Genomic DNA, 26,945 nt, shown 5'->3' with positions numbered 1-26,945 from the left:
GATATGGTTGGTTTAAACTGAGTTCTGAATCATCTTTAACACATCTCTAATAACATATTTTTCTAGTTTAAACTTGGCTGGGGTGTACAGTTTCTGGTATACTTTGGTTGGAAAAAATTCCACATATCAACTGTTTCTTGAGGAGATGGCTGATACAAAACATGTAATGTATGTGCAACATGGCGTGGTTTGAGTTTACTAAATTGTCTACATTTTTTTCTCCATGTGAGAAATATATCCTGCTTTGAAGTATTAGGTCTCTGTGCTTCTTACCCGTTTTCCTACTCTTCTTCTTCTATGAATTTAACAGTATATTTTTGGAGACCTTAAAATAAACCAGACTGACATTGCCCTTGATATAAGAAGGCACAACTCCTAATGAAGTCCATGAGAATTATGTCAGCTTACCCAAAGACTGAATTTAGCCCCTCTCTTTCATTGGGAAACCAGCACACAGTGCTTTGTTTAATATTTGCAACAGCCAAGGCCTTGTTTTGGGGAGGTAAAGCTCCATGACAAGCTGTTACTAAGAGTACAACTGGATGTACTTTGGAAATTTCCATGCAATGTATAGTTTTTGTATGAAGATCAGTTAGTGCACATCATGGATTTGTTTGGTTTTCAGCGATAATTTTGTTTGGTAAATCCTCTTTCTCACAATATCTACAAGACAATTTAAATGCTAGAAAGGATTTGTCAAACCAGATGGCATCCTCCAAAGTAAGAAACCCTGGCACTGGAGGAAAGGCAAATGAGTACTGTAGGAGCAACTAGTTAGCAGAGCATTTGCATTCTACTTGTCTAACAGCACACACTAACCTGTATTTTATGAAAGAGTAGGAGGTTACTTTTTAGAGATATTATTTTCCATGAATTCTAGAGGGAGAATTTTTTTCAGTGTGGAAAATACTTCCTGCAAAACTGGAAAAACACCCGTTTCATTCTTATGTTAGGGAGCTTGATTAGAACGCTAAAAGTGTAATGGAAGAAAACCTTTGCTTTGATCTGAAAGCTATACGATGAATATTAATGTGAAGATGGTTTTCTTCAGAAGCTGCATTAATCTTCTGTAGTCATGTTTTTCTTTTATCAGTCAAGGTTTTGAGGGTAACAGTGGCTGGGTTTTTTGCTGTTAATATCAGATAGACAAATGTCTATCAGTTTCCTACCTCTTGAGAAGCTGGATGCTTTGCTGAATCTGTGCATCTTTGGCAAGGCTGACTTTCCAAGCAAAGAAACTAATCTTCATATGGAACTTACATAATTATCACACTGTCATCTCCGTTGAAAGGTAGCCAATAATTGCTTTGCATACATTATTCATTTTTCCAAGTTTCTCACTGAGGCTTAGCAGAACCTGAATATCCCTTAAGCTTTGCATGGAGTCTTGTGCAGGTGAAGTACTTCAGTCTCAAGGGGAATGTCCGGGAAATCACATACACTTGGTCTGAGCAATGAGCTGCATGTATGGGAGGAAAGAGGAGAGACTGGAAAGAGATCTGATAAGGGGATGTGAAATACAAAATATTTGGATCTTTCCTGGAAGCTGTCAACTTGAAGGAGCTGTTTTACTTTCAAGACTTGCAAATTCTCAAAGAGCACCTGTGCTTAGTTTCACACCACTGATTCTGTTGACTTAAATCTTCTTTTGATGAGCTGACATGAAATAATATTCTAATATAGCACACAGTGCTGATGGTAGGTGCAGTAAGGAAACACAAATCAGGCTTTGGGGAGAAGGTGGGGAAGGGACACCAGAATTATTGAATTTGATTACCCTTAGCTTTGTCTCAAAGCAAATGATATATTGAACATGCCTCAGGAACCCAGGAAATTTCAGAAGTGATCAGATGTTTTACATGTTGACATGTTTACAGAGGCATTTTACATGGGTTTATGAAAGTCAACCAACTGTGCTATTCTTGTGTGGTGGAAATTCTAAGGCATAATATATTAATGCTTCACACTGCAGAGCATGCTCAGTAAGGAAATAAATGTATGATGTCAATAAAGAAATTATGATGCAGACTAAAAATTGGCTGATAGGTCTTGAATCAATTTATGTAGGGAATACTTGTCCAAATACAGCATTTTTCGTGAGGTCCTGCAGCAATCTGTGTGCTTATGGAGTGGACAGCAGTTACGACATTTGCTCTGGCAGCAATCTTGCTTGCTTGCTTCGTAGTCTAAGCTTGTTTAAAAATGTGTATTTTAATATCGCAAAACTGCAGGTAACATACAAGATTAGTAGTTTTACTTCAGAGAGCAGTAATCGTGGAAGCAGCTTTGCTGTTGGAGTGAAGATACATCTGGACATAACTTGCCACACAGAGGCAGTGACTGAGAGATGGAACAGTGCTTGGGCTGATGCACCCTTTGGTGTCAGACAGCACAAAACGGCAGATGTTACACTTGCTTTTAATATTTGTGATGTTGTTACTAGAACCGGGTGCCAGTCTGAAGCCCAGGTGTTGTTAAAGGCTGCTGACCAATTCAAGTCTTACATCTAGGAACTGGTTTATCCAAGAAAACTAAGAGTTTTGCTTATGATCGACAAGTATCTCTATGAGGCAAGAGGGTAACGGGATCTGGCTGTTCGCAGACACAGTAAGAATAAGGGAGAGGTGGGTGTAGGGAGAACCACTGTTGTGACCTGCTCAGTTCTACTCAGCCGTTACTAGAGTATCCAGGCCAGGCCAGCTCCCCTGTCTAGAACTGCAAATATTTTTATTGGCTTATGTGACTGTCATGCTTGCCCCTAAGACAAGAGTTAGCTTGGCTAATTGTAGCTGCAAGGAGAAAAGGAGTTTCTGACTTGATGCTGTCCACAACTTTCTTTTAGTATCTTAATATTCTAAACAATCTCTTCTCTCTTTTTTTTTTATAGGGCACCAATGCCTCTGCTCTGGAAAAAGACATTGGCCCAGAGCAGTTTCCAATCAATGAACACTACTTTGGATTGGTCAATGTAAGTACCATTTTCCCTAGGCAAACAATATAAACCATATACAGAACTGTGGCTTTGATATTACTTGAACTTTGGTTTGTTCTTTTTTTTTTTTTTTTTTTCCTCCCCCAACCCTTTTCTAAGGTAGGATTATCTTTTTTTGAAAAAGTGCTGCTCACATTTCAATTTTACATAAAACGGGTTGCAAAACTGTATCAGATATTTGAAGACAGCTTCATACGCCCACAGAGAAAACAGTTTACTGTTCTGTGAGTGTTTCCAGGGATTAGAATTTGAACTTCAACAAAGTTAAAAGTCTGGTTTAGCTATGAAATGTGAGGGAAGATGTGACGGAAGCATGTACAAGCTTAGGAGCAGCAGTCTGCGCTGGGGACACTCTTAGGAGCAGCTTTGTTATCTGACTTAGGAGAGAATGAGTGAGAAGAGTTTAATCACTTGTTTATTCTCATATAAATAAAACAGATACAGTAATTCTTTCCATTGAAAACATTAGTCATTCTCTACTGAGCAGCTTACAAGCTTAACGAAATCCACTACAATAAATATCTCTTACAAGTGGAAACTTCTGCTTTGTATCCTAGTTAATTTAGAACACCATAGTTTTTTCCTGTGAAGTGTCAGATGTGGGTGTGGAAATATATTCCCACAGCAGCTGCATGGCAAAATGGCTGGTATGTGACAGGGGCACAGAAGCCAGAGGCTGAATGAAGCAACGAGTTTTATTGTGATGCACAGGGATTAAGATTGTTTTTAATTTTATATGGCAGTTTGGGAACACCTGCTACTGTAACTCCGTGCTGCAGGCATTGTATTTTTGCCGGCCATTTCGGGAAAATGTATTATCATACAAGGCCCAACAGAAAAAGAAGGAAAATCTCTTGACTTGCCTGGCAGATCTTTTCCACAGTATTGCTACTCAGAAGAAGAAAGTTGGAGTTATTCCACCAAAGAAGTTCATATCAAGGTTACGAAAAGAGAATGGTAAGTGTGAAACTGGGATTCTCTTAGACATTCACACATCGATCAGGAGCATATAAATAAATACTGGGCAATGTGGTCATATTAATCAGATGCTCAGGTTAGATTTCTAAGTTGCTTTTAGTACTTTTGGGGGTTTAGATATGAATATTTTAGTATCTGTGTACATGAGATTGTGCTTGAAATAACCATACCAGTTCCCGTAAGTTCCCAAAGGTGCATGAATTAATGATGTTTTCACAGCCCGGTGGGACAGACCACACTGTACAGGGAGCTAGGGCTGGGAATAGGGTGGCACTCTGCTGTCGTTTTTTGATTGTTGTTTTTTGTGGAGTATGGCAGAGAGAGATGGAGAGCAGCTGGCAGTATAGAAATTGTGTGACCTAGGAATGCTACAGGCACCATTATTACAAAACACCCTGGAGGATGGGAAACCGTATGTGGGGGTGTTCAGTGGACTACACGTCAACTGCTGCTCTTGTTCTTAGAAGCTGTGGGCACAGCCTCACTTTGTGAAGCGTCAGGCCCTTTTTAAGCACTAGGTTGCTAACAGCATATGCCTAATCTGTCTAAGTAGTTCTGTCTAAGGGATATGAGGAACATCTTGAAATAAGGAAGCCTGCCACACAGCTCCGTTTTGGCCTGGATTCATATCAGTGTGGGTGGTATGCTTAGAAACAGGGGAGCTTTGAATGAAGAGGCAAAGTAAGAGTCAAACACCTGGAAGAAATTGCTTCCTGGTGACAGCATATAAATGGGCAGACTGTTCATTCCTGTTTGAAACTGTGACAAAGTTAGCTGAGTCATTTAGTGATAAATGCCCCCACGAGTGTTGGGGATCACTTTTGCGGACTGGATCTTATGTTTTCAGCTTTTATAATTAGGGCCAGACTTAGTGTGTATTAACCTGCTTATGTGTTAGACACTGCAAAGCCAAAGAATCTGTGCAATATTTTCTGAGGACATCTATGTGAGCTTTTTGAGGAGCAGGGGGATAAAAATACACATTTCTGGGAACATAGATTCATTTTTCTTCAACATGGTGGGAAAACTAAGCCTTCACTGGAGAAGTCTGTACTAAATCACCACTGAGATACTTTCCCCTTCTCCTGTAAGCATTTTTTATTGAAGAGGACAAGTCTCTGCTCATCAGACTTGCATGTGAAAAATGAACTTTGTTAGGTGGTGTTATTATTACTATTTGTGGCAAGTTAACCTTGGCTGGCTGCCAGGTGCCCACCAAGCCTGTCTCTCATTCCCTTCCTCAGCAGGACAGGGGGAGAAAATAGATGAAAAACACTTCTGTGTTGAGATAAAGGCAGTCTAATTAAAAAAAAAAAAAAAAAAAAAAAAGCGCAAAGGCTGCATGTGGAAGCAAAGCAAAACCAAAGGAGATCTATTCTCTACCCCCCATCAGCAGGTGATTTCCAGCCACTCCCTAGGAAGCAGGGGGCCTTGGTATGCACAGGAGCTTCTTTGGAAGACAAACATCTTAATAAGAAATGCCTGCCCCCCCCCCCCCCCCCCCCCTTTTTTTTTCCCCCTTTCTCTGAGCTTTTATTGCTGAACACAAAGTCACACAGCATGGAATATCCCTTTGGTCAGTTTGGTTCAGCTGTCTCAGCTGTGTCCCCTCCCTACTGCTTGATCATCCCCAGCCTACCAGCCTTTGGTGTCGGGGGGAAGAGGGACAGTCTTGATGCTGTCTGAGCACTGCTCAGCAACAGCCAAAACACTGGTGCCTTATCCACACTGTTCTAGCCACACATACAAAGCACAGCACTGTACAGGCAGCTGTAAGGAAAGGGAACTCCGTCCCAGCCAGATGCAGTACACCAGCATGTGTCAGCATCCAATGTCTTCAGTTTCCTCAGGCATGTGTCTTACTGTCCAAACTCCGTGATGTTCCTAAGTGTCTGAGGGACTTGGGTAGGAGGTGTGGGTGTGAATCAGTGTTGCCTAAAGTTAGGCATCTAGTCTAAGGAATTAATTTAGGATGAGTCATCCTCTTGCTTTCTTCATTGACTGTAGTGGGAGTCTACACAGCCAACTCCAAAGAAGATGGTAACTTTTTTGGCAGCTAAAGTTAGGTGAGATGAAGCCTTCCCCCAAAGGAGCTTCACTGAAGCCATTGTAACTGCAAAACTGCTCTTTGGCATGATTCTAAACACTTTGCTGACCAAGGGTCAGTACATGTATTTGGAAAGAAATAATTAATTTGGTTTGCTTTCTTGAAGGAAAGGATATACTCAGCTTTAGAAATCTTGACTCTTTTCTTCACAGATCTCTTTGACAACTACATGCAGCAGGATGCACATGAGTTTTTAAATTACCTGCTCAACACCATCGCAGACATTTTGCAAGAGGAGAAGAAACAGGAAAAGCAAAATGGGAAACTGAAAAATGGCAACATGAATGAAGCTGAAGAGAACAATAAACAAGAACTCACCTGGGTGCATGAGATTTTTCAGGGAACACTGACTAACGAAACTAGATGTTTGAACTGTGAAACCGTAAGCATTGGGATAGATTTTTTTTTTTTTAGTTGTTGCCCATTAATAGATAGATAATTTTATATATATAAATATATGAATCTTTTCAGACATCTGAGAATTGTGGATATTCCTGTAGACTTTACTTCTTGAAGTGAGTATATTCTTTTCTAAAAATTTATTTTTCTAAGCATTACTTGGCTAACCTATGCCAAGTCTTGCTGTCCTAATACATATCTCTACAGTTAAAATCCTTGCTAGTTAATCAATACCCTTCCTTATTACTGTAACTTTGGGAAAAGAGATTCACATAATTATTCCACAAATAAGTGAAATATTAAGATGAATTTGTGTTAATTGAATCCTAAGAATGTGACTGGCATACAGAGGGTTTGTTATTAACAAACCATATGTTTTCTTTTATCTCCCTAATATTTTCTAGAGGCTGTCAGTTTGAAGTCTCTGATGTTTGAAGCATGAGTAAAAACTAGTTTTAGTTAGGAAACCTGATTGCAAGTCTCCTATCAATTTATGTGGTTTTCAATCACATGCTGCTACTTAAAGGGAAAAGAAATATTGAAGAAAAAAAAAAAAGAAGTTTCTCTCTTTGAGGTTGAGGTAGCTATGTGAAAGAGTAACACAGATAGCAAAAAAAGTCTCTTTTGGGGAGAACAGTGTCACTGATCTTCCAAAAATCACAGAATTATAGAATCACAAATGGTTTGGGTTGGAAGCGACCTTAAAGACCATTTAGTTCCAATCTCCCTGCCATGGGCAGGGACGGCTTCCACTAGACCAGGTTGGAATTAACCTCACATAACTTTTGCTTTGTAAAAGGTAGGTGTCAAGGATGAACTAGTTTTCTCAGCTCCTTCTGTAGATGGTGGAGATTGCAAAGGAGCTCCTGCAGGAAGCTCTCTCCATCTGTCAGTAGGCTATTTCATGAAACAATATTTTTAACAATATCAGGTATTCTGCTCTATACAGCTTGTCCTGGCTCCAGTTGTTGGGCCAGCAAACTGATCTGGCCTATGAATAATGTGTTTCTAACTCAGACCAGTACTGCTGCCAAGTACTTCCTCTAAAGAAAATGCACCTTTTGATTATTTGCATTAAGATGGGAGAAGGTGCCCAGAGAAGCTATCTTCAGACAGCAAGCTGAGGTTAAATATCTAACTTTAGACAGTTGAAGTTAGGTGAGATAAACCCTACCCAGGTCCTACCAGATGTATAAAAGAATATATTCTGATATTTCTTATCATAAAGGATAGCTCTGTACTCCAAGAAAATATGACTTCTCCAGGGAATTGGATCAGAGAGGGGGGATAAAAGAGATACAGTGATAGTCAACATGTAAGAAGGGGTTGGACCAAGTTTGGAACAAGCTTGTATAAGTGAAAACATGAGATATTGAAAAGTAATTCTTTAGTCTCTTTCAATTATAAAACCCCAAGTAATAACACCAAGTTAAATTAAGTGAAAAGGTAGAATTAATTTTTAACTGACATGCTTCTTTAGGTTGCGGCCTAACTCCAAATTAATAGCCAGTGTTTACTCAGACAAACTGTAGTGAGGTCAGGATGTGTCCTTGGGCAACTGCAAAACTAAATCAAAGTGACCGCTTTGTGGAAAACAATAGTGCCAGGTATTGCTGCTGTAGGAAGGCTTGTCTGTAGCTTCCTGTGAATGCAGAAGTATACTATACTACCCAGAATACTTTTCCAGTTTATTTTTCTTGTATTATCGTATCTTGAAATCTTTAGGAAATAGTAAAATGAATTAAAAGATGTTCCTTTGCTAAAACATTTATATGTAGTGCATGAAGTGTCATTCAGATTCCAGCAGTTCTTATTCTCACTCACAAAGAGTACACATTGAATCTGGTTTTACAACTACCTTTTGTTTTGGTCTGTATTACTCTAACTCCAACTAGCTCATCTTCCCCTTCAGTAAATATTTGATATGCTGGAATCAGTGACTAAATTCCTAGCTTCTTTGCGGTATTCCAATGAAACACTATACTTGCCAAAGACTTTTCCAAGTATTTAACCTCTTTCTTGATATGCAGTGTGTCTGACAGAACTCTAGTTCCAGCCATAGAGACACAATGTTCTCTGAAGCTTTGTTGCTCTATCTTTCAGATTCTAGCTGTGTATTTATACTGCAGTTGATTGCTGCCAGTTTTGTGGTTTCCTCTTCCCTGTGGGTCAAATCATGCTTCAGGGAGGATTTTTAATCTGTTCATTTTAATTGTGTGTGTGTTATGCCTCTGTACATCCTTGATAATATTAGAATTCATCCTGCTAAAGATGTTCCTCTGGATTCAGAACTGATATGGGTTGCATTCACCGTGTTTATAGGATCCCTGACATCATGCAAAGATGAGCTGAAAGTAGTATATAACTTTCAGATCCATAGAACTGCAGAAATCTGACGACGAGGAACTTGCATCAGAACAATGGATTCAACCCCTCACTGAAGTTCTTGATTTGAACTTCACTATCCTGTCATCTGATTTAGTTAGTCTAAGGAAATGTAGTCATAGGAGGCAAAATATGAAGTGTTACTGCAGCATTTTGTAAACAGAATTGGTTGTTATGAATATGACTAAATTCATGTGCAGTAAGTAATTCTGCAGTCTCTTTAACTCAGTTGAAGTATTATACCAATTGTCTGTTTGGGTGGGTTGGAGCTTTTTTACATCATCTTCAAGATTAAATACTCTAAGTGAAGAATCATTTTCAAAACACAAATCAAGACCTGTCATTCTGAAAATGTTTGGGGTTACTTTTTCTTAAAAAAAGCTCTTTATTGGAATTTTTCTCCTGTTTTGCCTAAAAAACATTGGCAAAATAAAAATGATTTTGCAAAATATTATCACTTTACTATTTTTACCTTTGATCTTTTATTTTTTTTTAGTCAAAATTATTGATCAGGATCAACATTCAATGGGGAAATGCAGCTGTGTTGACCAGAAATATAAACCCAGCCTTTTGAAATCTCACTGGAGAGAAAATATAACATGGTTAAATATGACATTTCTTGACAGATACTTATGTGGATCCTTAATAGTAAGAGTAATTATGTAGGGCATAAACTGTGATTAGGTAGTGTAATATATTATACAAAGGGTAAATAAAATTCCAGTAAAATTAAGAAATTAGGCTATGTTGCATAACAAGGAAACATAATGTAGTGCACCAGTCACAGCTAATATAGGCAGTGGTGGCCCCCCTTTAATGAATAGTAGATTATGGTCACTGGCCCATGGTTGGTGGGCTTGGGTAAGTGGAAGAGATGGAAATTAAGTGATAGGAAAGCTGAATTGGTAGAGCTACTAACAAAATGAAATGAATTATTTTTGTGTAATTTATTTCTGTAGAAATTGCTCTATCTTTAGCATTTGCGAATAGATATAAACAGCATTTGGATGTATGGCATTTTATTAAGTCTCTATTTTACATGTATATTTTTTGCAACAGGTTAGTAGCAAAGATGAAGATTTTCTTGACCTTTCTGTTGATGTGGAGCAGAACACATCAATTACACACTGTCTAAGGTAAATGAATGTGTCTCTTTGGCAGATAGTTCTGTCTGACTTTGCTAAATTTTGCAGGTTTAGGAAGTACAGGAAAGAGAAGCAGAATAACATGGGGTTTTGAACTTTTCCCAAGGAGAAGAAAAAGACCGTAAACTGGATATTTCCTCTAATGACAAAATATGCATTAATGTATTTTGGTGTACTCACTTTCTCTTTCAATGTATGTGTTTGAAAGAGAAAAAAAGTCATCTCTTGGGGAAAATAATTGATTGCCTTGTCATCTAGAAGAACTGCTACAGAGTAATAATTGGCTTCAAATGGATTAAAGTGAGCTTCTGCTCAAGTGCTTTGTTGATTAGGACTCACGTGCATATTAGAAGTCAAGTGTGTGCTTTTCAGAGTGAGTGATAGAGTCCCTAGAGGGCAAAAGATTTCAGAAGTCTACTGATAATTTTCTACTAGAAATTTTCTACTAGATAAATTCCTTATTCTATGTCTTATCCTAAAATTATGGGGAGAAATCTTTTATTCTAAGTTCTGGTTCTGCTCCTAGTACACTCTTTAAGTATTGAACAAATACTTTAGAGATAAAAATAATTTTCAGAGTTGCATGGATTATTATTCTGAAAGATTTAAAATATCTGGAGTTTTGGCATTGATAAACCAATACCTAGATTTAAGACAATATGTTGCTTCTCTAAGGTACTGATTATCAATTGGTCAAATTACTCTTTCAAGCTCCAAAATTTCTGCCAAGCTTGAAATTGCATTTAAAAGTTATTCTGGAATACCTAGAAAGGGTTGCCTGGCATCTAACCCCAAGCTGAGAGTTACAGAAAGAGAAAGTATATGAGGTACTAACCATTTTTTGAGTCAGAAAGCAGTGGTTTCTCTGAGGATACCACAATGGTACTAAGTAACTTCTCTTACATTTCAAAGTACTAGATCTAGTAAGTTTTTTCATTCTCAACTTCTGTTCAGTCTCCTATAGGATACTGTAGCCCTGAGGTATTCCACATGGCAGTAACTAGCCTCATTTTAAAAAGTGAGCAAACTGAAGAGCAGCTTTGGAAAGGAGCGCATTATTTTCTTTTTTTCCCCCTTGTATCTTTGCCTGTTCATGGTCATCGATAATTGAATCAGTATTGGTATACAGGCTTTTCTTTGCACACTTTTAAATTCTTCAGTGTAGCCATTTCATTGTCAGCATTACTTGCCTTTCCCTATGGTGTTCAAAGTCAATTTGAAATCACACTGACGTGCAAGGAGGCTAAAGTGTGCATCTTCTCAAGTCCTTCCTAACCTGTTACTTTGTTCTGTGCTATACTGTTACTGGAAACTGAGCACTGACTTTTTCTTACAGCTTAGCCTGGTGAACTTGTTAGAAACAGCTGCTGTACATAAGTTACCATCTGTCCTTCAGTTTTCTCCATATTTTTATTTCATTTCTTCATTTTTAAGCTTCCTGGAAATGTTTTGTTTGGAAAGGCTGTTTTATGCAAAGTCACAGAATACTTCAATAAAGGTACCAATAGCATTTCTGAAGAGCCAGTGGCTGTAGCTTACAACGTGGAAGAACTACACTTGCACCACTGCAGCCAACAGGTGGATGGTGGGGTTGAGAGGCTCCCCAAGAGGTTAGTCCCTATCTCCACCTCAGACAGGATGCTTGCCCAACCTGTTACAAAAGGTCTTTTAGCAGTAGTAGCTCACTTGTCTACCCCAGTCCTTCCTGTTCTTACTATTAACAAGTTTTTCCCGCTGTGTGACATGAATCTTTCTTGTTTCAGTTCAAGCCCGTTTCTGCCTGCCCTGGGTGCTCTGGGCATAAACCAGGGCTTGCTTCCCTTCCTCTGAGCAGCAGCCTTTTACATACAGGAAGAATGTAATCGCCTTTCTTTTTAAGTTAAACAGCCTGAGGTCATTCAACGTTTCTTTCACAGGCTCTCTTCTCTAGATCTCTGCTTATGTACATTACTCTTCAACCTTCTCTCCAATTGAAGCTCTCCCTGGGACACTATCTTTCTTGAAGTGCAGTTGCCTAAAATTAGGCACAATATTCCAGCAGAGATCTACACAATCCTGAGAAGAACGGATGCCCTAAAAGTTTGTTTATACATCCCAGTATAGTATCTGCCTTTACTCCAACAGCACGACATGCATTTTGAAGTCCACCCATTGTTCCTTTTGGAAGCGAAGGAAAGCAAAATCCCATTTTTTCTTTTCTTGAGGTGAGAGATACAGGTTGCTATTTACAGATTAAACAGGAAGACAGTCATCACTTGCTCTGATAGTCTTTTACACTAACAGCATGTCTATCTGTTTAGAAAACTTATATTTAGTTAGACTGTGGATTTCCTCTTTTTGCTATATGGTATTATGCATTATTAAATGAAGTGTAAGTGCTTTTGTGGTTTCCGTTAGTAGGAATGGCCAAGTTATTACTCATTTTGGGAACTTTGTTGTTTCCTTTTTTTTAACAACTGCTTTGCTGTGTCTTTACAGCTTTGAGTGCTACTGCAATGAAAAGGTAAATTAAAGAAAAAACCTGCACGATAACATTTAAATAGAAGGAATTTCTTTGCCACTACAAATGAATGTTCTTCATAGTTATTTCTGTAGCTTTTCAGGTTGAAAAGGTCCGTGTGTACATAAGAGGTCCAAAGGCTACAAGCTTCTGGCATAGTCTAACTCCACAGGGTAGACAATCAGGTCTGAGGCAATAGAAGTCTAGTAACAAATATAGTACATATCCATTATTTTTATTTCCACTAGCAGTTGCGAAGTTTACCAGTTCATTTGATCCTGACTTTTAGCTAGTCTGCTTGTGCTTTTTTATTCCACTAAGAATTCTCTGATCTCTTAAAACAGAAAATGCGTATTATTTATGCATATAAACAATACAAAGCATCTTTCACACTGTGGCATAGAGGCGCCTTGTAGAGAGACGGACTGTGGAAGCATATGAGGTCAATGATAAATTATTATATCTTGAGTAGGTGTATTTAAAAATTCCTTTCTTCTGTTAAATACCATGTAAACAGAATGGAGATCGGCCTGTTAATGGAAGCCTTGAAACTAGCTCTGCAGGTATAAAGAAAAGTTCCTCAAGCCTATAGTTCTTGTACGTGCAGACTTTGCATGAACTCTGGTCAATGATCTGTTGTTTCTAACTGTTCAACATCTGTTAGAAGTGCCATTCTGTATTGATGAAACAGGTACTGAAGTTGCAGTTGTAAAGGGCAGCAAAAGCATCTGTTTGTCACTTTCATACCTCCCCCCAAGGAAAGAGTTCATGCTTATAAAATATGCCATAAGTTTTGTTCCTGGTACAGGAATTAGTAGTGCCTCTAAATTCCGTGACTGTGCCTTGGTAGGTAGGGTAACAGCCTTTCAGGTGGAAGTGGAAGACAAAGGAACAAATGCTAAGAGGGATGTAAGGGAACGTCCCTCAGATTATCAAATATTTGCATATTTCTCTGGCTTTCACAGATGTAATTCCCATAGCAGTCAACTTATAAATTAAAATGTTAGGTATTACTGGCTTCAGAGTAATTAATAAATTTTAAAAGAAATTCAGAAACTCTTTGAGTTTAATTCATGTTCATGGGAGGCTTGGCACAGAACAAACCAATCTCTATGAAATTTCTACCATCTGTATGTGTTTCTTTATGTTAGAAAAATATTATTGCCATAGCTTCTCTTTGAGGTAGGAAGGAAACTAATGAATTCCACAAGTTTGTTTTTCTTTTAAATCAAGACTGTAGGCTTTGAAAACAAACATCAGACTCTTTCCTTAACAGCAGACCTAAAACTCAACACAAGGACATTCTGCTGAATCTTGCATCATTACGTTCCCCACACATATAATCTGTCTCTAGCATTTTCTAAAGTTTCATCTCTTCACTTATGATTCCCTGAAAGGTTATCATGTTTTTCAAAGGAATTGGCTAAATTCAGTTAATTTTGTCTTTAAATTCAAATGTGAAATCCAGTGTTCAAGATCAATGTTTACCACTGAAACAAATCCTTTCCAGTTATCATGCTTTGTTTTTATTTTAGATAAAAAAATATTTTTATGATCAAAGTTCTGTTGCAACTTGTCTTTCAAGAGATGTATCTTGTCCTAAATTTCATCACTTTCTGATCAAATTCTTTAAGACCATATAAAGAAAAAAACCCAGTAAAAGCATTCTCAGTTAGAATAAATATCCAGTCATAGAAGTACCTCTCTGTACGCTCTGTCAACCTTAAAGGACATAGAACTTGGAAATGGAAAATCCTCCCCTTTTAAGAAGTTATGTAAATAACCTCTAATACCCATGCCCTGGCAATCTATATGGTCTTCAGCTCTTCCGTCTTCCCCTGTGGTGATGATGCCAGGAAGAAATAGTCATCCAGAATCCTCCCTTTGCCTTTATAAGGTGATTCTTGTTCTGCCTACTGTGAGAGCAGACCATGCCATTCAGTGTGTGAACTGCAATAGTAGAATGGAATTTATTGGGCCCAAATAGATCTGAATTTGCCTGGAGTTCGGAAGTCTATCAGGTACAGTGTAGCTGCAATCAACAGGACAGGTCTGTACTTCAGATATATCTGTTTAAGGCCCAAAATCACAAGACAACCTGTGTGCTTAAAGCAGAAGACAGGTGCATATGTCTGCATTTACAGCTCTCAAAACACCTGCTCAGCTGCAATGTAGCACTAGAGGTGACAAAAATTTACTGTCATTTTTTTACAGTTAAATGTTTTAGGTACCTAAGATACTCCTCATAGCATATCAGCACTGACTTCCAACAAATCTTGTCTGTGAACTGGGAGACAGTATCAAACCTTCCTCTGCCTCTATCACTTCAAAAGTGCAATCCAGAAACATTTCCAAGTGTATTTACTTGATTAGGATTTACAAAATCTTCTATACTAGCTGACCTTTTCCTTTTTTGGACAGTAAGAAGGTATAATCAAATAACTTAAGGATGGCAGTTCAAGAGGTTAGAGGATGCAGAAAACCGAGTTCAGTTTATTTCTTCTGTGAGCTATTTGGGGATGACACAAATGCACCTGAAGCTGTTCCGTTCTGCAAATAATTTAAAAAGGGACTGGATGGATTTGGTGACTACATCCAAGTCTAGGCAGCCCCTTGGTACATAAGAGACCAGGATATAAGTCCCTTTTTGAGATACCTGACCCTCCATCTGTATCATATGGAGGGCCTCAGCTCCTAATACAGGGCATTGTAGCAGCCAAATACTTCAAGTCCCTTTGCAAACCCCAACACAGTTGCTTCAGATGTTCCAGAAAATTGGACTTGGTGGAGAGAGGATTTCATCCTGTGTGTCTTTTAAAGGTTCCATTTCATCAGCCCAAGTGGGGCAAAAGTGTAAAGATCCTTTAAGAACTGATAATTGTGTTTATTTACAGAGACTTCAGTAACACAGAGACATTATGTAGTGAACAGAAATACTACTGCGAAACTTGCTGCAGTAAACAAGAGGCACAGAAAAGGTAAGTGAAGAGCAGGGTGTTTCACCATGGCCCTCCTGGGCTTTGACAAACCTCCTCCTTAATTATTATTGTATTTAGATACCTAGAAGCCTTACACCCCAACTGCATTCTCTGTGTGGGCCAGAGAGCCTACAGACAGATTCAAAGCTATTACATATGTCTTAGTCTGGAAGTTGACTATTGTTACTTACAAAGTGCTTTTGTAATGCAAACGTTTACTCATTAAGGAAAGACAGAATGGCTTTGAACTGGTCAGGTCTTTATCATATGCACTCTAATGGTTTCACAGGATGAGAGTAAAAAAACTGCCAATGATTCTTGCCTTACACCTCAAGAGGTTCAAGTATATGGAGCAATTGCACAGGTATACTAAGCTGTCTTATCGTGTAGTATTTCCTCTGGAGTTACGTCTCTTTAACACATCTGGCGATGCTGTCAACCTAGATCGGATGTACGACTTGGTAGCCGTTGTTGTTCACTGTGGAAGGTAAGATACTTTCATGTATACCTCAAGCTTATTGCCAGACATTTGCCAAGGGCAGAGCATGCCTGACAAAATGTGGGAAGTCCCAAAAGTCACAAGATTGGCTTGAATTAATGGAGCTCTCTCTTTCCTCATCAGCCCACTTAGAGAGCTTGGGAGCCAGGACTCTGTGAGGGCCAGATGTTGCTAGCGTGTAGGCCCTACAACAGATCACCTTGGTCTCCTGTCAAGGCAATGAAAATGATAATTTTAATAAAGCTTCCCACATATGGGGTATTGTCAAATATGAAACACACAGAAAAATCCTTGAGGATCTAGGAATATGACTTGTTCTCCCTCTTCTCAATGACTATATGTAACTAAATATTCATGGTTGATACCAAACAATTTCCCCCTTTAAATTTACTTCAGATTTTTTTTAAAATTTTTGCAATAGTTGATGCCTGCAATGAGCAAATTGTTGTGTTCTATAGGTTAATTTGTAAATGGTCGTGACACAGATGAAAACAACACATTTAGTTTTCAGTTGATGAAGTCTTTGCAACAAGTCAGTAAAAAGGCGAAAGGAGTAAATATCTACTGTACCACCAGGGGTGTGTTTAATACGTTATGCATAATAGTTATAATTCAGTCTGCTTGCATATAGAAATGTGACTTATCAAAATGGACTCAATAGTATCTTCTAATATTTTGTGGTTTGTGGTTTTGCTTGTCTTTCCAGTGGACCGAATCGGGGACATTATATTACTATTGTGAAAAGTCATGGATTTTGGCTCTTGTTTGATGATGACATTGTAGAGGTCAGTATGCTGAAGGTCACGAGCACAGCTTTTGTGTTTATATTCTCTTCTCTATTTGTAGTTAAAATTCTGATCCAGATCTGGGTATAGATTACTAGTCTGCAAAGCCACAGTTTGGTTGTAATGTGACATGTAGCTCAACTCTGTTTGGAAATAAGACTGCAAAACCCCCTATTAATCCTGCAGTTCTTACTCTGTCAATGTCAGAGGGAGTTGTTTTATTTCAGAGCAACATCAAACGTTTTTAATATCAGACTTCAAGGGTTTAATTTGGAATGTTTTCTATGTCTAATAAAATCAACTTAATTCATTAGAACCTGAAATATCCGGGAACTATTTTGCAATCCTTGGCAGTATCACTTGGAAAAATTGGACTGCGTATAGCTAGCCCTGCTGTACAATTTTAATATTCGAACAATTGGGAAGTTACAAGAAAATCTGGATTCTGGAATGGATCTGGGTTTATCTGAATATAACTTAAAGCAGGATCTGACCCACAGCTGTTACAGTTTCTGTCTAAGCATTCTGCAATTCTTTACTAAGCCAACCCTTTACGCTGTTGTGGCACCTTGACAAAACTGAGGTCTTAAGTCTGATTTCCCAGGGTAAATCCAGTGGGCAAAGTAAGCACTGGGACATTGAATGGGACGTGTCTTGAAGACGGTTTCTGGAAATTTCAGAAATACGGGGTCACACGGTCACATTTATGTGTTTTAACAGTGTTCACTACTGCATTCCAAAGAGTCTCTCTGTTATTGGAAAAAGCCTAATCCGTTAGATTCACTGAGGCAGGCATTCCTATTGACTTCCATGACTGAGACCAATGGGGCTTAGCCCCTGAGCATTACCCTTTCCCTGCTTAAATTGCAAGCAGAATTTGAAAATTGCTACCGTGAAACAAATAACTCGGTTTGTCTTTTGTGTTTACACAGTCATGTAGATTGTGTTTGGTATTTATTTTACCTAACTGCCCATTGATTTTTTTTATTTATTTTGCAGAAAATAGATGCTCAAGCTATCGAAGAATTCTATGGTCTGACCTCTGATATATCAAAAAATTCAGAGTCTGGATATATTTTGTTCTATCAATCAAGAGAGTGACTTGGCACACTGTGACAATTGCACACAATGATGCTACACGCAAAAGAAGGTGATGGCCCCCCTTAACTGACTTTTACACAGACCACATCTTGTATGGTTGAACGATAATACACTCTGTCTCCTATTAAAGGGTCTATGTGATATTGCCTATAACTGTCCATTTTTGACATGCGGAACATTGTTTTGGGGAGGGGGGTTGTTTGTAGTTTTTAAGTCTGAAGAATTAATTGCAGTCAGATTTTAGTGGAATTTATATGGACTAACATTTACAGATAATAAGATTTGGATGTCAACTGTTAAACCCAATCCAGCTAGAGTAGTATTTTATATGGAAGTGTTCATTGCATTTAAGGCAAAATTGTTTAAAACTTTCTAAATGGCTTTGGGGCATGTTGGTTTACAATGCATTCCTTTAAATACATCCTGACATATACTTACCCATTTTAAGTGTAAGGAAAATAATCTGTTTCATGATGGTTGGAATTATGATTGTATAGGGGATTTTTTTACATGTTACTCTCTGCTGCAGAAAAGATATTCTTCCAAAATCATTTAAGCTTAGGGTTGTTAAAAACTTCCAGTGCATAACCCTAGGCCTAAAATGCACATAGAGGGATTTAAATTACAGTGGATCTAAGTAATTCTGTGTGTCCAGTCAGTTTGTTTATCATGAGATGGTACAGATGAGGTGAGATTTCAGACCTTACAGAGCACTGGAAGAAAAGGAGTGGGATGACACATAACACAAAGATAAATTACATTTATGGAGACTGAACTTATCTTTCTGTTAAAATTATGTCATAGGTTGTTTGCTTAACTGAGTTTGCAGAGTTTGCAGCACTGCTTATGTATATATAACATCCATCAGAACTTAAATTACACAGTCCATTTAAGTGTGGTGTTCATGCAATATATGACACAGCTCGATCCTGCAGTTTTCTGAGTATCTGTAGATCCCATTTTAATTTCTGAAGACAGAGTTGATTTCTTAGCAACATAACAAAATGCATAACAACCATTGGTTTACACATGCTGTCATATCATCTCTAACATTTTGGCCATGTTTGGCAGCATTTGTGTCACCACAAAAACAGATAGGGCTCTGGAGTGTCTGATTTTAAAAACATCAAAACACTTAGTGCAAAAGGATTAATTTGTGATTTTACTGGGTAAATTTGGCTGGCACCAGTCATGGACTAGCTAACAAAATTGCTGAACTCACGTACTGGAATTTGGCAAAGAATGAATGTAGAAGAAAGTATCAGTAGGGCATGAAAAGGGATCGACAGCAGGCTGAGAGAGTGGTAACACTGGGTAACCACTTTGCTTGGTTTGAACTTTCACTCCATTATACAATACTTTTACCTTAGTAGCCAAATTCCTATTCCAATGAAGTCAACAGCAAAAACACTCTTGTCTTCAGGGGGACTGACAGTTGGTTCTAGTATTTACAAGGAAATGTTTTCATCTCACAACATTGATTTCTACCTGTTATATTCCTTCACTCTCGTTAATTAATTATTAGACAATGTTGCTTTTGGTCCTCCTTTTCTTTCAGAAGCCTGCCTGCCACCTTAGGGCCAACAATCCATTTTAAAAAATGGCTTTTGAAGTGTAGCTAAATCTTATATTGTAGTCTTCTGTAGGAAAAATAATAACTTTTTTCATTGTAATCTACTGTGAATGTGAAATATCTTTTGTTAAATAACGGTGAAGATGAAGTACTAGCTTCTACTGTAACGTCAGTTGAAGTTCAGTTGGATTTGTCAATGGCCATTTTGAAAACTAAGGAAATGTAGCACTTTACACTGAATGAGAAACAGAAGTGGACTTTTCATCTAACATTATTTGTGATTTATCACGTTGTTATACTGATACAAGAAAACAGACATAGAATGTAACCTTAGCGTACTTAGTTTGGGGAACAAGTAGTGGTCTACAGAGATCACTCACATGAATGAAGGCTGTTATGCAGGCACAAGACAAGCATTATTGTGATGCAGCTCTAGTTCTTTTATTGACATTAGAATGAAATGTTCTGTCTCTAACACAGAAGACAGACATCTTACCAGAGACTTCAACTCTCACTGAGACTCAGGAGCTTTTCCACTGAAAAGCTGAGCCTGCAAATCCCTCTTTACTGGATTTCTTTATAAACATGTGGAATTTCCATATAAAAATATAATAATCATTGGCTTTTTTAAATGGATAAGTTTTCCCTATGAATGAAGGCACTTTCTGGATCAGCATTAGCCAGTGCTGGTCCAAAAGTCTCTAAATCACAGTTTACTGTTGAACATTCTTAGGGCATTCTTCAATTTTAAAACAAACAACAAAAGAGATATTCTTAAGGTATCATTTGAATTTTTAGGGCTCATGTTTATATGAAAAGTAATTTTTCATAAAAATGATTTTAAAATCAGTTCAATTTTAGGAAATGTTTTCCATATTTTAATTGACTTATCTGAAAATTGATATTTTTAATACTACTAATATGAATATTTAAAGGCTAAAGTACAGGGTAATAATCTCTGGTTTTCTCCTGCTGCAAGACAGCTTTAGGTTGTAAAATATAGAGATAATGCAGTATGTTTTTGAGAGTAAAATTACTAGAATAAGCCTTGTCATAAAGTATGAAAAAGCATTTTAAATTCATGCTAGCCCATGAAAAGTTCACAGCACTGGTATCACACCAGTCCAACATCAGTGGTCTGACATCAACTGAAAAATTGTGGAATATTCACTTTATGCTAACACCAGCTAAACTAAGGAACATTTTCTTTTGATAAAAAAAAAAATACAGTCACAATTCTATAAATTATATCCAATTTACAGTGTGCCGAATGTCTTGACTTCAGTCCAGCAAAAGCTGTCCATTACAGCTGTATGAATAGTGCCAGTCTAGGCAGCAGAACTTATCTTCTGTGTCAAATTGAGCACATTCACACAGGATTGGGATCCTCACAGAAACAATCATGTAAAGTATTTTGGTTGAATAAATAAAATGTAATCCCTTTTCTGTCATGCTTATGTATAGATTTCCAGTCCTTTAGGAATGAATGGAAAAATATCTAGGACAATAAAAGCTTTTCAGCCAGCAGATAGAAAACAAAATTGTAGCACAGATGTCTAATAGTACTCTGTGCTTCCCGAAAATGAGAATTTCTGTGGCGTTAGGTTCTGAGTCTATTAGGCCTAATGACATCTGAAGTTTTCTACTTGTTTCACACGCTGTTGCTGAGATGTCTTGTCCATTTATAAATCTTATTACTGTGTTCTTACTTGGAAAAAAAGAATGTTTTTGTCCTGTGCTGTTTTTTCCACTGAACCCAATGAAGCACTGCAGTGCTGATGAATCAGTTACCTTAGAGGATGAGCTCAGACCAAAACTTTTATGTTTCACAGAACAGGCTGTCAGGATTTTATGTAATTTCTATTTTTGGGGCATAGCAGAGGGAGGCAGAAGAGGGAAGTGATGGAGTCCATACCAGTGAAGCAGAGCACCTTGTTGAAACTGTCCCAAAATTGCTCCTATCAGTTTTATTTTAATAATTTACAGTTACCTCAGAACAGTAGATTACATCTTAAAAGTCTTGTTCCTTTAGCAGTTGCAGTAAAGAAAATAAGGCAGTAGGTATTTCCTTCATATCAGATTTAATAAAGATATTAAAGACCTAAGCTGAAACTGAAATTCATGTTAAATGGCGAGTCCTTAAAATGCTACCACAACCTGTCTTTTATCTTCAGACATTACATTTCATTCACCCATCTGTTACAGCATCAGGTACTGGGGACCTGAGCCGACTACTTGCAGCTGCCAGTGATTTTATGCCTCTCAGCAGCAGCCCCTTCTTGGTTTGTCTCTTTTTTGCTGCTTGTGGCTACGAGTGTGAGCAGTGTCTTACAGCTGAATGTGTACTAGAAATGTTCAGAAGTTTTTGGCTATGTACCTGTACTTTACTACTACCTTTTATCAGTGTTTGTTTTAATTTATTTTTCTTTGATTTATCTTTTTTTTTTGTATTTGTATAATAACTTATGTAGTTAATATTATTAGTTTTCTGGTTTAATTTTTATGTACTTTGATATTTTTTTAAATGTAATCAAGCCAAGCACTTTAAGCAACAACATCAATCTTGTGAAATTCCAATCAGCTTAACATTTTGCCTTTGTCTTTTTGCTTTTGCAGCTGTTTGCTTGTGATCCAACATCTCTGGTTACAACCCAATTTCCATTTTTAGGCTTGTAGTCCTAGTTGGGTTGTAAATTTGGGAAGCCCAAATTTGTCCATACATATTTGTTGGTACATAACAAGGATGCAGTATTTTCTACATTTCTGCTACATATAGCAGTATGTACCTAACAAGTTGCACTCACAGTGCACGTTTCGCAGCCTTTTTGCACTGTACCTGCTAACCCATCTGCGAATTACTGTAATACCTTAATCTGTAGCACAGTTACCAATGACTGTAATTTAGAAAAGCTCCACTTCTCACAGGACAATTCTCTTTTACCAAACACAGCGGTCAATCAGCTGATGATACAGGTATTGCTCTCTTTGCCATTTTATCTGTGTTCTGTACAGTCTCAAGTATAAATATACTTAAGAGCTGCGTTTATTCTTGTGTGAGTGCTAGCAAGGAGAGCAATCTTTTTTTTCTTCTTCCTTCTCTCCACTTGGGCTCATACAAAGGGAGGAGATAATGAGGTAGGATAAGTGCTGGTGTAAAAATGCCACACCATCTGTCAAAGACACTGGATGTTTCTTAGAGGCCAGCATCTGTGGTGTCCATATCAGAAAGTCACAGACTTTCTGTGCTAATGCAAGGGTTATTCTTAGGTTTCTAGACATCATATTCTTGTTGATCAATGAAAAGACCAGGGCTTTTTCCTGTTGCGTCAGTTCTGCTGCTGAGGTGTTTCTTCTCAATTTAACACGGCACATAACATTTAAATAGATCTTGGGAAGCCTTGGTAGACAAGCCTTTTAATTTCTTTCCAGTTAACATGCATTAGTTCAAAGAGATTGCTTGAACCTGTCCACAAGACTTACTCAGATTAACACATGCCTTTTGCATACAAGGTCAAATAACACCTGTCAGGAGGTATGTGCCCACCTAATGGGACCATCTGGGCTAAGCCCACACCTTTTTACACACTATTGATTCTTTACCCCCCAGGAGGTTTGCTTGCTGACTTTTGCCTGAATGATTTAATATGAAACCGCACATAACTCCCTTTATTCATGGTCTCAGAGTTGCTATAATTCTTTAATAATTCTGCTTCATTTGGCTATCAAAACTGGGACTATTGTACAACATAAAATAAATTGTGTGTGCCATTCACAGTGGTCGATTTAACAGCCTAATGCTTCTGATGAAAGCTGTTGCAGGTGACAACTTCACTATATGTAAGAATATTAAAGAGTGACTTCTCTCTCAGTGATAGCACGATAGGTCCGCAGGAGGAGCTGGATTAGCATACAGCTTCCTAACCCTCAGCTTGTACCCAGCTGGAGTCAGTACTCCATCCCCTAGTTAATCCAAACCCTTCTCCTAGCGGTTCCAAAGTAGCAGGAGCAAACCCTTTGTGAAGATACCTTGCAGTTCACCAAAACATCTTGCTTGCCACAGTAGATAATTAATGAATATTAGCAACCCCTCTCTCCCCACTCCCCAAAACCTCATTAGTAGGTATACGTTCCTTAAAGAGGCTGTGCTTAAACATCAGCTTTGTATTTGCCATGGTGTTCATATTTGCAGTTGTTCCAAGACAGACTGTGTTCACATACTGAATTGTTTCCTAGCCCTCTCTCAACTCTCATTCTAACAGCAAGAGCAACGTCAGGGCAGCCGTGTAACGGATTCAAGTACTTTTCCTGGAGACAATTTTCTAGCTTCAGTGGCTTTTGTTAAAGACTTAACACAAGCTCCATAACTTACCCGTGACTTTGTAGGAGTAAAGTCACCATAAGCTGTATGAATATGAGCGTAAGGTACAGGGAAGAAGAAAGAAAATAGGAAGAAATACGGAAAGGGCTGGCTTTTTGGAGGCTTTGAATATGTATATCTGTTTGTAAATATATAGTCCCTCTCTACCTTGTCAAAATGATGCAATCATAATAAAACCACTTAAATATTTTGTGCTAGTTTTTTAAATGGAGTAAGACATAGTAAAATTATTAGGCACACCAATTGGAGACACACAAAAATACTGAATTTCTAGTGAAGTGTACAATACATGGTGTATGTGTACAGTTGAGTATCTGCTCTTTTTAATCATGTACATGTAATTAAAACCTGCACTACCTGCAGAACTGTAAGATAAATTTAATGTTGGTTATTAAGGTTGTAACATAAGAAAACAGTATTTTCTCCTGTTAACATGTTTATATTTTACATAAAATAAACTCCCTAGCTGATCTTGCTTCCACTCAACTTGCTTTGAATTCAGCTGGAGTCAGACTAAGGCTGAACATTGACGTTGGTTGTTACGCAACATGCTTATGGATGTCAGGTATCTGTATTGTTACAGATGGCAAGACTGCTGATGCTCACTTCTTATTTCATTTAATGGAGTCATCGCATTTCAAGTGACATCAGAGAATATTTCACCACCTGGGCTAACTGCCTCTGAAGTGTCTTAAGGGAACCAATTTTGCGTGCAGTTCCTGAGTGGGTTTGGTGGATTACACGTACAATTGCGTGACTGAGCTGTACCTAGTTAAAGGACATCATGACCTTGCTGATGTTACTGAGGACAGCTAAAACTGAAGGGGAAAAAAAAGCAGCAAAACCCTTTTGCATCAGGGACTAGGAATTCCAAGCCCTATAGCCTGGGATTTTGCTTGGGACTACCAGAGTGGGAAAGGGTTTTGCTAATGAGGTCTAAAATTCTGCCAGAGAATTGAAAGGTTCCTGTAGTCTGCTCATTTTCCTGGTTATTAATCAGCAAATACAATTCACTTTCTCAAACGTTACATAAATAAAAGACTGGTGTTTCTTGCTTTTGTCTGAATGGATTCTTGTTATTTCCTCAGAATCATTCAGAGAACCAAAATCAAACATAGCTGTCGAACTGCATGTTAAATTTATAGCTAACATGCTGTAAGATTCGTGGCACATCAGACTATCAGAGGACTGGGTTGAAAAACACTTTACATCTTACAGTACAAATTTCCTTTCAAATTAAAACCTTGAAGCACCTTCAAATTTACTTCTGGGTTATTAGAACACAAACTTTTAACTGCAGAACAGAGACAGAAACGTAAAACACAGGAGATGACTGAAATAAATAAATCACATATACATACTTTAAAAACATTTTAAAGAAATAAAATTTATAGTGTACATATTAAGAAACCAATCAAAGATTTCCAAGAGCAGAATTCGCAATCACTGTGGGCTCTACTAGAATTGCTGTCACTTCAGAAATACGCTTTCCCAGAAGCTGTATGATGTTTACCTATGTCTCTGTTCCTTAGATTTTGGTATGAGCTAGAGTAATCATTTTACATTACCTTGGGTTGTGTTCTCTGTACCAGATAAACAGAAAAATGATAAAAATATAATTTCACCTTGAATTGAAAACTCAGGTGCGCTATGAGAAAAATGTAAGATTCCTCATTTAAATACACTCACCAGACTTGAAACATCAGTTATTAGACACAGCTAAATACATGACATGGAAGACCACGTTTCTGGAGATGGTAATTTCCTTCAATGTCTGTGTTCAATTTAAAAATCAAGTAAAAATATTTGAAGGAGAAAAACAGGACAATCATTTTGAAGACATAGAAATATATGTATATATGATAACAGAATGTTTCAATTATCTGTTCTGAAAAATGTTCCGCTTCACTTAGTAATTTTATATCACATAGTAGATGATTTCTCCATCGCCTTGTTAAAGTTCACTCACCCTCACTGTGTGACTCATTTGGCTGCTCTACTGTGACCGAAGTGTTTCAAGCTTTCCTCAGTCCAAGGAGGCTGTAGCCACGTGTCCTTGCTGTCTCTGGGAGACTTCTGTGTCACAGGCTGTGGGGGCCAGCAGCCCTCTGAAGACCTGGATCTCCCTGGATCCTTTCTCTCAGGGCACACCAGACCAGTGATAGCTTTCTCTACTCCACACCTATGCAGCTTTGATACGCATTTTGCCCGAGCTCATCTTTCCAGGAACAGATGATGCACAAGTTTTGTATTTCCAATACAGAATCACTTTGCTTTACATAGGAAAATAATCAGCAGATCTAGAAAAAAAGATAAACAACCATATGTACTCTCCTGTTTCAGTTTGCTCGTGTGGTGTGAATCTAAGACAATTCCTTTAATGAATCAATCCAAGACATTTCTGAACTATAACAACTTTTCCCTGTTTTTTTTCTCTATGGTTCCCTTCCCCATATTCTTATATGGCTGGGGGGAGGCACTCTCAATCCTCTTTGTCACAGCAGGTCTCTACTACTCTGAGCTCAATTTTAGGGTTCAGGTGTGAAGGATGGGCTTGCTTTGAAGGAAGCATTGGTGGCATTCACCAGTGTAAAGAGTGACCATTATCAAAGTGAACATGCTTCTCGCCTGTATCAGTTTAACCAGCCACAAACCCTTTGCTTGGTGCTAACACTGCATTTCACCTCACCACGAATACAGAAACGGCAGAGGTGGCAACAACCTGGAGTTTGCAGGTTGGCCCAGGACACATGGGGAGACCTACCAGGATCAAGTTCAAGAGGTGGAGACTGATAGACATTTTTTGCCAAATCACTCTTAGGGTAAAATAAAGAGGTTGATACTGGAAAGAAATTTGGAATAAGCCACAATGAAACATTACTCTTTGGCTTTCCTTTCACACACATATGAGGAAAAATATTCAAATGTTCCAGAACAGCAAAGGTGTTGAAGCAGAAGATACAGATGTCACCCAACATTGCAAATTAGACATCTCAAATGCTTGGGCATCAACCAAGAGACTGCCTGACAGAGAACAAATTCTACCGCAAATCACCTTGGTGTAGCTGTAAAGACGCTCCAGACAGATTTGCAGTTTTATGGTGGGATTAGTAGCAGGAGAAATT

The 26,945-nt window shown here is 38.1% G+C and overlaps 1 protein-coding gene across 2 annotated transcripts in view; it reads left to right on the top strand.

Moving 5' to 3' along the window:
- USP46 (ubiquitin specific peptidase 46) overlaps window positions 1-18,019 on the top strand; it is a 28,017-nt gene extending 9,998 nt beyond the window's left edge. For both annotated transcript variants that reach the window (XM_040595578.1, XM_040595568.1), the window contains exons 2-9: window positions 2,888-2,968; window positions 3,736-3,949; window positions 6,230-6,459; window positions 9,921-9,997; window positions 15,401-15,484; window positions 15,774-15,971; window positions 16,690-16,768; window positions 17,768-18,019. In XM_040595578.1, coding sequence (XP_040451512.1) covers window positions 2,888-2,968; window positions 3,736-3,949; window positions 6,230-6,459; window positions 9,921-9,997; window positions 15,401-15,484; window positions 15,774-15,971; window positions 16,690-16,768; window positions 17,768-17,869 — 1,065 coding nt within the window. In that variant the 3' untranslated portion in view covers window positions 17,870-18,019. The remainder of the gene's footprint in view (window positions 1-2,887; window positions 2,969-3,735; window positions 3,950-6,229; window positions 6,460-9,920; window positions 9,998-15,400; window positions 15,485-15,773; window positions 15,972-16,689; window positions 16,769-17,767) is intronic.
- Window positions 18,020-26,945: the final 8,926 nt, after the last annotated feature.

The sequence above is a fragment of the Falco naumanni genome, chromosome 1 (assembly GCF_017639655.2).
Source record: "Falco naumanni isolate bFalNau1 chromosome 1, bFalNau1.pat, whole genome shotgun sequence".
Classification (NCBI taxonomy): Eukaryota; Metazoa; Chordata; class Aves; order Falconiformes; family Falconidae; genus Falco; species Falco naumanni.
This window is presented reverse-complemented; position numbering and strand designations above follow the sequence as displayed.